The sequence below is a fragment of the Sprattus sprattus genome, assembly GCF_963457725.1.
Source record: "Sprattus sprattus genome assembly, chromosome: 20".
NCBI lineage: Eukaryota > Metazoa > Chordata > Actinopteri > Clupeiformes > Clupeidae > Sprattus > Sprattus sprattus.
The window spans coordinates 12,060,864-12,071,866 of record NC_137918.1 but is presented as its reverse complement, the minus strand read 5'-3'; the positions used below and the strand labels follow the sequence as shown (position 1 = coordinate 12,071,866).

Here is an 11,003-nt window from a genome sequence, read left to right as displayed (position 1 = left end):
CAGACCAAACGTGATTGACATATTGGACTACTAGATCACATGTGTCAAACTCAAGGCCCGAGGGCCTGATCAGGCCCGACAAGCCATTTAATCTGGCCCGCCAGCTCCTCAGAATGTTGCAAAAAGTTCCATTGATTTGAATGGGCAACGGTGACATTTTATTTGGCTTGCCTAATTTTCCCTCAGGATTAATGAAGTATCCATCTATTTCCTACCTGTTTATCTATCAGAGCTTGTCTGCCGCGGCCGCTGGTATGTCGAACGCACCACAAATACTGCAAGTCCCACAATGCACTGCCCCGCGTTGGTAGCAAACGTCAATTTAGGGAGCGCTTGCCCCACTGTCCGGCCCTCGACTTAGACCCATTTTTTTTATTTCGGCCTTCTGTGTATTTGAGTTTGACACCCCTGTTCTTGATAAACATATTGCTCAAGCCAAATGGAGAATTGAGGCCAAGGACTTAAATCAGTTCTGTGAGGAGCCGATGGACCTGCAGTGCAACAGTTCAGCCAGTCGCTATGCTATGCCATCTACATGTAGGCTTGTAGCGGGCACCTTGACCCAGAGAAGCATTCAGTGTTATACAGTTATACAGTTTTTATTTATTTTATTTTTTTTGGCTTTTTGGCCTTTAATCAATAGTTGAAGTGAAGAGTGGGACAGGAAATGAGAGTGAGAAGAGGTGGGGAGTGGACAGGAGAAATTACCTCAGGCCCAAATCGAACCCGTGTCCTCCATGGGCATCAAGCCCGAATGTGGTCGGGGCTTCTGGTTGCGCCACAGTGCCCCCCCAGTTAGACATTTCTATCGGAAGCCAATGTGTGCCCTGGGTATCAATTGAGTACATCCGCAAAGAAGTACTGTGCACAGCCAGACAAACGTTCTAGAAGTTACAGTACCAGTCAAAAGTTTGGACACATTCTTCTCATTTCTCGTCTTCTTTTCTTTACTTTTGTTATGTTCTTTGTTATGTATATAACACATTTTTTGTTTAGTATATCATTCCATTTGTGTTCTTTTGTAGTTTAAATTTCTTCAGTATTAATCTACAATGTAGAAAATAATAAAAGTAAAGAAAACACTTCTTAAAAAAATAAAAGGTGTGTCCAAACTTTTGACTGGTACTGTAACTTCTAGAACTTTTGACTGGTACTGTATGTCCCAGCCAGTACTGCAGCCCTAACCCTTGAACCTTGACCCCCGTTTGACCCCAGCGGCCACTCTGAACAGACGTGCCAACAACCGCCCCCGCTGGACCAGCTGGCGTCGCCAGGGCGAGGGTGGAGTCTACCTGTCTCTGCCCGCCTACCTGTGCCGCCGAGGCATGCCCCCGAACTCCACAGGTATCCCAGAGGGCCGTGGGTTTTGTTTTTACCCATGAGGCCTCGCGCTGCCACTGACCAATCCCACTAAGACCTTTAATGCTAGATGAACTAAACTAACAAACTGAAACTAAACACAGCTACTTGCATGGTAAAGAGAACATGTAAGCAGAGTGAATGAAGATATGGTCTTGTCATCTGTGTGTGATGGGACACACACACACACACACACACACACACCCACTCGCCATGTGTGTTTGCCTTGAGCACCATAAATAACCCCTCGTCATCTGACCATCCATCCGTCCGATCCACCCCATGTTGAATGCCGAGCTTCTGCGAGGAAACTCCCCTCCCATTGCATGGTCATGTGTAATCAGAAATGAGTGGCATGTTCTCGCAATCTTTCTCTCTCTCTCTCTTTCTCTCTCTCTCTCTCTCTCTCTCTCTCTCTCTCTCTCTCTCTCTCTCTCTCTCTCTCTCTCTCTCTCTCTCACACACACCGTCTCTATCTCTCACACTCTCTCTCTCTCTCTCTTTCTCACACTGTCTCTATCTCACACTCTCTCTATCTCACACTGTCTCTATCTCTCTCTCACACTCTCTCTCACTCTCTCACACTCTCTCTCGCTCTCTCTCTCATCCATATCTGCTGAAAGCGGTAGCACTGACGCTAGCAGCTGTGTTGCATGCTAACTCCCGTGCATTCGTGGCATGTTTGTCCCGACGTGTCGTGCTTTACATGAAGCTTGTGAAGCGGAGAGACATGTGATGAGGCCGGTGTGTGCTGTGCCAAATGTTCAGAGAGAGACGGATTAGTGTGTGTTTGTGTGTGTGTGTTCGCTGCGTTTCCACACAGGGCAGAGGTAAGCCTTGTATTCAGCAGTGCCTGTCTGAGCGTCAGCTGTTCATGTAACCATTAACTTCATACGGTGACCGAGATCAGTGTTAAGTATTTGACAACCCAAGAATATGCCTCTATTGCCCAGCATTGTGTTCCCTTTACTCTGCTTCCTCTCTTTGCTATGCTGTCACTGCTTCACAGTAGTGCTATGTGGAGGCAGACTGAGTCTGAGCCTTAGCCGCTCATGGAACTATTCACTCCCCACACTGGCGGAGCTGAGCGTCAGGCTTTTATTTTGGCGTTCAGAAAAATGCCTCCACTGTCGGGCTGTAGTGTCCTCTTTTCTGCAGCTCATACTCTTCTTCACTCTTCTTCACTCTTCTTCACTCTTCTTCACTCTTCTTCACTCTATTTCTCTGTCTTTAGTGTTCAGCAGTGTGTAACTAGCTTATTGGCTGCCCATGGAACAACTAACTCCCCATACTGAAAGAGCACAGTGTTAAACTTCTGTTCACAGAACTGAATACCAGCACTGTCCAGTTTTGTCTCTCATTTTTGTTCTATTATTCCCTTTATTCTTTTTCACTGTCTCGCTCCATCACTCCATTGAGCCCTGTGTTTGGCAGTGTTTGAGTCTGATTGAGCTTCAGCTGTTTCCTCTAACCATTAACCTGGCACTCTTACAAAGCTTATAGTGTCTTGTTTCTTAGAGCAGAGTCATTTGCTGTGTCTTATTCTGTCATTCTCTCCCTCTCCGTCCCTCATCCCTCTCTCCTCTCCTCTCCACAGCGGAATTGTCTCAGGCGGCGGGCGGTGCCAACCTGTTGCACGTCAAACGCTCCCCTCCCACTCCGCCCAAGAGGACCACGCCCGTCACCAAGCGCCACTACGAAGAGCAGCCCGCCTCAGCCAATCAGGGCGAGAGCTCATCCTCCGCCCAGCCCGCCTCTGTGCCCGTCCCCGCCTCCTCCTCCGCCCCCACGGGCAGCGCTGAGGACGGTGCCAAGGCTGGCATGGTTGCCGCGGCGATCCAGCCTCCGTCTCCTCCGGCCTTCTCACCCCCTCCAGCCCACATACCCCCGACTCCTACCCGCGTACACCCCCAGCCCCAGCCCAAAGCTGCCCCCTCTGCTGCCCCCCACGTCCCTCAGGTGACCGTGACCGACCCCCCCAGCCCCACCACGGAGCCCCCCAGCCAACCCCCCCTCCCACTCCACATCCTGATCCAGCGGGCTCTGGCCAGCCCCGGGCCGGCGGTGGCCAACCCGGACGGCTCCCAGCGCGCCCACTCGCTGCTCTTCGACAGGCCCCCCGACATCATGCTGGAGGAGGGCAACCGCCACTCGCTGCCCATCACCATCGAGCCGCTCCGACTGTGAGTGTGTGTCCCTGACGTCACTGCCACACACACACACACCCAAGTTCACTGCCACACACACACACACCCAAGTTCACTGCCACACACACACACACCCAAGTTCACTGCCACACACACACACACCCAAGTTCACTGCCACACACACACACACACCCAAGTTCACTGCCACACACACACACACCCACCCAAGTTTCCACTGCTTTTGTAGTTGTGTAGTGTGTGGCAGCTGTGTTGCCTTTGATGCCACTGCTTTTGTTTCTTTGTCTAGCTGTGGAGTTTCTAGACGTAGATGTTTTTCTGGAAAGAGAAGCAATGTTTGTGTATAACAATGATGACTTGAATTGGACACATTTATTACTTCTGCAACTTGAAACTAAAGTGTTCATTCGCTCCATTGGGTCAGCCATTGGAATGCTCGTATCTATGTTTGATTTAGTGCTTTAGTGTTTACCATGGCAACAGAGTTTCTGTTGTCTTCATAACACTTGTGACTGACAGCATTGAGACATGAAATGCTTGTAAGGTAAAGAAAAGCACTCTTGGTAGTCATGGAAGTGTCTTTACGGTAGGACTGTTGTCATGAAGTCGTCATAGCGATTCATTTTCTGACCTGTGTTTTTTTCGCCTCTTGCTTTGTGTCTTTGCTCTTTCTCTTTTTCTGTCCCATCTTCCCTCTCCCTCCCTTTCCTTTCCTCAACATCTCTCTCTCTCTCTCTCTCTCTCTCTCTCTCTCTCCCTCTCTTTCTCCACTCTCTCTCTTTCCTTCTCCATCTCTCTCTATCTCACTCTCTCTCTTTCCTTCTCCATCTCTCTTTCTCCTCTCTCTCTCTCTCTCTCTCTCTTTCTCCTCTCTCTCTCTTTCCTTCTCCATCTCTCTCTCACTCTCCCTCTCTCTCTCTCCATCTCTCTCTATCTCTCTGTCTTTCTCCTCTTCCTCCTTCAGGCAGGAGGATGATGACTTCGACATGGAGGAGGAGCTGCGTAAGGCGCGTTCAGCTGCTGGACGGCGCCCCCTACAGCCGGGCCTGGAGCCACGCAGCCGTCGGGGCCTGGTGGAGGACCCCCGCGTCTGCGTCATCCCCGAGACCACCGGCCCCGGAGACAGCGACGATGAGGAGGGGGAGGAGAGGACATCGGAGGAGGAGGACAGCGACTCAGACGGACCCATCCTCTACAGGGACGATGATGAAGATGAGGACGAGGACGTTCCCATTAGTGAGTACCGCAACACACACACACACACACACACAGAAACACACACACCCCGCAGACCTTACTGGAGTGTGTGTGTTTGTATTTCTATGAAATATTTCTTCTTGATTTGAAGGCTTAGGTGCATTTAGCTCTGGTAACAAGCAATCTTGTGTGTGTGTGTGTGTGTGTGTGTCTGTGTCTGTGTGTGCGTGTGCGTGTGCGTGTGCGTGTGCGTGTGCGTGTGCGTGTGTGTGTGTGTGTGTGTATCAGGTGGTCTAGCGGGCCGTGTGAAGCGTAAGGACACGCTGGCTCTGAAGCTAGAGCGGCAGCAGCAGAAGCTGCAGGAGCACGAGCAGCAGGACCAGGGCGTCTGGAAGAACCGCGAGCAGTGGGAGGCCATCCGCAGCAAGATCGGCTCTACTCTCACACGGTATGGGCTCCGTCTGTCTGTCTGTCTGTCTGTCTGTCTGTCTGTCTGTCTGTCTGTCTGTCTGTCTGTCTGTCTGTCTGCCTCACTTTCTACCTGTCTGTCTGCCTGACTGTCTGTCTGTCTGTCTGTCTGTCTGTCTGTCTGCCTGTCTGCCTGTCTTTCTGCCTTTCTGTGTCTGCCTGTCTTTCTGCCTGTCTTTCTGCCTTTCTTTCTGTCTTTCTGCCTGTCTGTCTGTCTGTCTGTCTGTCTGTCTGTCTGTCTGTCTGTCTGTCTGTCTGTCTGTCTGTCTGTCTGTCTGGTGTGTGTGGTGCATGTGTGTGTGTGTCATTGTTTGGGAAAGTCTCAGCTGCCCTATACATGGATATGAGTTCAACCTTAGCCTAGTTTGGAATGAAAGTGTCATCCCAGTAAAGTTAAAATGACGATGTTTAGCTTGGCACCCGTGTCTGACATGTCTGATGTGTGCATCTCTCCTCTCCACTCAGGAGGCTGAGTCAGCGGCCCACTGCTAACGAGCTGGAACAGAGGAACATTCTTCCAGGTGAAGATCTCTCTTTCCTCTTCCTCTTTTTCCCCTTCCTTTTTTACCTGCTTTCATTCTCTCCCCCTCCCTCCATCTATCTCTCTCTCTTCCTTTCATCACTCCTTCCTCATTCTCTCCTTTCTGTTCTGTCTCACTTCCTGGTAGATACCTTTACAGTGCAGTAATCTCCCTCTCCTCAGTCAGAAGTAATCAGTCATGTTTGTTACCTCCGCCAAGGAGGTTATGTTTTCGCCCCTGTATGTTTGTTTGTTAGCAAGATTACGCAGAAACGCATGGACCGATTTCCCTCAAACTTTGTGGGGAGATTGGTTGATATAATGGCACTAATTGATTAGATTTTCAGATGTCAGGTCAAAGGTCAAAGGTCAAGGTCACAAGGCGGAGGTTTGCATTCTCTGAATGCTCCCATTCTTGTTCACCCATGCATTCCTAGGCAGCCACTCGATCACTGTTGGTGGATCACCTGTGTCTGTAATGACACTAGCTCCCCCTTGTGGTCAAGCTGACTCCAGCCTTAATCACAGTCCAGACATTGGCTTTGGGAAGTTAGGTTTTTTTTTTTTTAAAGATTTGATTTTGGCCTTTAATGCCTTAAATGGATAGATTAGTGCAGAGTTGGACAGGAAATTATAGGGAGAAGAGGTGGGGAGTGGTCAGGAGAAATGGCATCGGGCCAGATTTTACCTCCTTGAGCTTCAAGCCCGAATGTGGTCGAGGCTACTGTGTGAGCTACAGTGCCCCCCTGGGAAGTTAGTTTTCTGACGTGAGAAATTCAACATTCGACATCTTTCACACCAGTTTCAGGCAGTGAACATGTCCCTCTTCATGAGAAGAACCACCCGAGCAAAGTCAAACAAAATAAGGGTTTTCAGTAGAGTGGTCTCGGGTCCTGTACCAGGTCCTCCTCTTGAGAGAGACAGAGAAAGACGGAGAGAGAGAAAGAATGCGAGAGAGAAAGACAGAGAGAGAGAAAGGCAGGAATCAAAGGAGGAAAGGCCATAGAGACTCCTGTTACTAATCATACCATTGTTCATCATCACAACATCATCTCTCTGTAACTTCAGCTATGGGTTTAGGCTTTGTGTTTGTTCTTTTCAGTACACTCTCTCTCTTAGTCTTTTTCCCTCTCCCTTTCTCCCTCTCCCTCTCAGTCTTTCTCCCTCTCTCTCTTAGTCTTGTCCTGCTGTCTCTCTCACACACTTTATAAATTGCTTCTCTTTCACACAAACACAAACACACACACACTCTCTGCATCACTTCTCTCTCTCTCTCTCCCTCTCTCTCTCCTCTCTTTCTCTCTCACTCTCTCTCTGTCTCTGTCTATCTGTCTGTGCTGATGAAGTGTTCTGTCTTGCAGCCACGAGCGAGGAGGACCGGCGGGAAGAGAGGAGTGAGATCAAACGCAGACTCACCAGAAAGGTAGGAGACCCAAAGAGCCAGACAACACACTTCAGACACAGACACAGACACAGACACAGACACAGACACAGACACAGACACAGACACAGACACAGACACAGACACAGACACAGACACAGACACAGACACAGACACAGACACAGACACAGACACAGACACAGACACAGACACAGACACAGACACAGACACAGACACTCTCTCACTGCATAGACACATAAGGAACAATTTTAACCCTGATTCAATAGACCACAGTTAGCACATACATATAGGTTTTAATAAGGTGCTTATATATTGCTGTATGTAAGGCTATACATACACTTTGGTTTGAATTAATCTAACAACTGTGTGTCTGTGTCTGTGTGTGTGTGTGTGTGTGTGTGTGTGTCTGTGTGTGTGTGTGTGTGTGTGTGTCCGCGGCATCATCCAGCTGTCCCAGAGGCCAACAGTAGCAGAGCTGCAGACCAGGGCGATCCTGCGCTTCAACGAGTACGTGGAGTGTACCGACGCCCACGACTACGACCGCCGTGCAGATAAACCCTGGACCAAACTCACGCCCGCAGACAAGGTCAGACATACACACCGTTTCCACAACCTTTCTCCTTTTCTTGACTCTCCGACTTGTGTCTCGTGAAACCAAAAGATGGGTGAAGGAACTAAGGGACGATTTAAAAGGTTTGAAAACAAATCTGTAGTGAAGGGAGAGCGTAGTCACCCCACCCACACTTGAACCCGGGTCTTGTTGGATTATCAGGACCCCGATACTTAGTTTAGTCATTTAAATGACGTTCTGGTACGGTCTATACTGTTCAGTAGACTTTTCCGCTGTATTCTCAAGAGATGTACAATAACACCCATTGACTATCAACAATGGACAGCGTACCCTCAGTTAAAAGTGAAGCCACCAGAGGCAATTTAAACCAAATGTGGTTGTTAATTCTGTGCATACCTGGACGATTTTCTTTTTACTATGCGTGTTCAGGCTGCAAAAAGCACTTACTGTCCAGACCAATGTTTGCTCCATTTCTTCAGAACGTGTGTGCATGACCCTTATGACCCCAAGCTGTCATTGATGACACTCAGCAGCATGTATTCCCCAGGCCCTGGGTCACACGGGCGTCAGAGTCTCTGACTGTCTGATATCTGATCTGTTTTCTGCCCCCAGGCTGCCATCAGGAAAGAGCTCAATGACTTCAAGAGCCAGGAGATGGAGGTTCATGAGGAGAGCAGGATCTACACAAGGTGTGCTGGATATTGAACACACACACACACACACACATACACACACACACACACACACACACACACACACACACACACACACACACACACACACACACACACACACACACACACACACACAGATACATACATACAGATACATACACACACACACACACACAGATACATACATACAGATACACACACACACACACACACACACACACACACACACACACACACACACACACACACACAGAGATACACACACACACACACACACACAAAGATACACACACACACACACACACACACACACACACACACACACACACACATAGATACACACACACACACACACACACACACACACACAGTAAGAGTCATACCTATGTCATATTAATATTAACGGACCTCTCCTTCCAATGTTAAGGTTCCACCGGCCATAGAGTGTAAGGCAGCATCACTGGAGGGTCCAGAGGCGTCCCGCCTCTTAACCCCTAACCCCTGACCCTGGACCCACTGCCTCAAAGCCCCCTGGGATACGACGGTCCTCCTCCTCACCGCCCGCCCTCCTAGACAGAGACTAGAGACGATGACGAGGGGGAACAGAGACGAACCTGAATTGGTGAATCACACTTCACTCAGGACATTGGTAAAAGGACTTGACATCCCAGCCAGGGTAGAAAACAGTGATGCCATGGTTACTCTGGTTACCGTGGCGCCACACGCAAGCAGAGAGGGCCAAGGGCAGGAAGTGCACAGCAAAGTGGAGAGTTCTGGGGGAATTGTTGTGGCAGTCAGCCCCCGTTTATTATGCAAGACTACCATCATTCAAGTGGCCTTGGTCTGTTTTTAGATTACATTTAATAATTGACTGTCTTTTTACTGTGGAATCTGGAATACCTGTGAATATGCGGATAGCGATGATACTTTGCTGTTTTACTGACAATTACAGCCGTGAGTTATGTCAATGAGAATGTGATACAAGCTGTGTGACTGTATGTGTGTGTGTGTGTGTGTGTGTGTGTGTGTGGAAAAGTTAGTTGGTGTGTGTGTTTGTGTGTGTGTCTGCGTTGTGCGTTTACTGTATTTCTGCCTTATATGGAGTCTGTCATGGTGTCAGGTCCCTGTTACTAAACATCAGACGGACTTACTGAACTGAGATGCCTTGAGATCGCCATCCTCTCCAGCAAACTCCACAGCGCTAGTGTTAGCACTGCGCTAGCTGCATCACGGCTGTCAGTCACTGCAGATAGGAGCAGTGGTATGGTTCTAGAGTCATGGTACTGCTGGTACTAGAGTTAAGAGGTGGTTCTAGTCATGGTACTGTGTTGGTACTAGTGTGAGTGGAGGCATCAGCAGAACAGAACTGTTCTAGAACCACCTAAACACACCTCAGGACATTCATTAGCAACCAGGGCCTCACATCGTCCCAGGTTGTAGCCGCCACCCAAACGGCTCCGCGCCAGATCAGGGCCAGATCAGGGCCAAATGCAGGCGGGCCCGCTGGGTCCACAGACCTGCGTTTACCGAAAGTCTTTTTCTTGCCTGTCACACATGACGCGCTCCGGCCAATCAGGCGCTCCTGATTAGCTGATGCAGTTGGAAGCTGAGATTGTAGATTCTAAAGTGGGGGGTTTAGAAAGGCAACTGGTTAACTTTAAAAACACTAAGCCCTCATCCCATAACGCAGCCTTGCACCCTTGAAGAGTACCCTACTTTATGTGATGACGAGAGGACAAGAAAGCGTCCCATTCCTTGTCAATACATGCCCTCATTCTTCCACCTGTAACCTCCTTTAACTTCTAAAACACATTCACCTCCGTCGGTCTCTCCTCTGATGCGTCACAAGTGGGTACTTTGAAGAGGGCTGCGCTACGAGGATGCAAGGTTGCAAGGCTGCGAGCGAGAGTAATGGAATTAGGCCATGCCTCATCACTGGCAAGAACAAACTCCTCCTCAGAAGCACGCGGTGCTTCTTTTAAAACTGGTTGATGGTACTGCAAGCTACCAGTAGTTAGGTCCTCACAGACCCCAGTGGATAGAATCTGTAGATTTCACTGATTGGTGTATGTTGTCATCCTAATGTTTAAAAAAAAAAAAAAAAAAAATGAAAAGTTTTAAATGTAATTAAAGTGTTTGAGTATGTTGTTTTATAAGCACAAATGTTGACCACATTGATTCTGTAATAACTGCAATATGACAGACAGGTTAAAAAAAAAAAAAAAGATTTATTTTAATGTTGTATAGTTTTTTACATAAAGAAATATGTTTCAACTAATAATGAATGGTCAATCCACAACTGAATTAAAAGTTTCAAATACTTAATTTGTAGGTGTTTTGTCGTCATTTAAGTGCACTTGGAGCCTTGTGGACCAAAAAAGCTAATAATCAGCTACAAAGCAAACATGCACAAATCATCATAAAATAACTTTTGAGGTAGTTGCTTTAATGATAATTATATTTATGTTGGACTTAATTACCCAATTGTGGGTACATTGACTTGCTTCACATATGAATTGATACCCTGGAGTCTTCTGATCCGAACCATTTGACATATTCTCAGTGTGGCGCATCCCTGACTCCCCAAATGTAAGCCAACGTCTTCCATCCAGCATGCCTGCTCTAAAGCCACCTGTGGCAGTGGGTG

The 11,003-nt window shown here is 48.3% G+C and overlaps 1 protein-coding gene across 6 annotated transcripts in view; it reads left to right on the top strand.

Annotated features, from left to right (window-relative positions):
- The window catches only part of phactr4a (phosphatase and actin regulator 4a), a 47,699-nt gene extending 37,018 nt beyond the window's left edge, over nucleotides 1-10,681 (top strand). For 5 of the 6 annotated variants that reach the window (XM_080859574.1, XM_080859575.1, XM_080859577.1 and 2 more), the window contains 9 exons: nucleotides 1,216-1,344; nucleotides 2,957-3,542; nucleotides 4,489-4,760; nucleotides 5,010-5,169; nucleotides 5,655-5,710; nucleotides 7,071-7,132; nucleotides 7,560-7,697; nucleotides 8,295-8,371; nucleotides 8,784-10,681. In XM_080859574.1, the coding sequence (XP_080715700.1) occupies nucleotides 1,216-1,344; nucleotides 2,957-3,542; nucleotides 4,489-4,760; nucleotides 5,010-5,169; nucleotides 5,655-5,710; nucleotides 7,071-7,132; nucleotides 7,560-7,697; nucleotides 8,295-8,371; nucleotides 8,784-8,799 (1,496 nt within the window). In that variant the 3' untranslated portion in view covers nucleotides 8,800-10,681. The remainder of the gene's footprint in view (nucleotides 1-1,215; nucleotides 1,345-2,956; nucleotides 3,543-4,488; nucleotides 4,761-5,009; nucleotides 5,170-5,654; nucleotides 5,711-7,070; nucleotides 7,133-7,559; nucleotides 7,698-8,294; nucleotides 8,372-8,783) is intronic. The other variant, XM_080859578.1, reaches the window with a different exon arrangement.
- The last annotated feature ends 322 nt before the right edge of the window (nucleotides 10,682-11,003 follow it).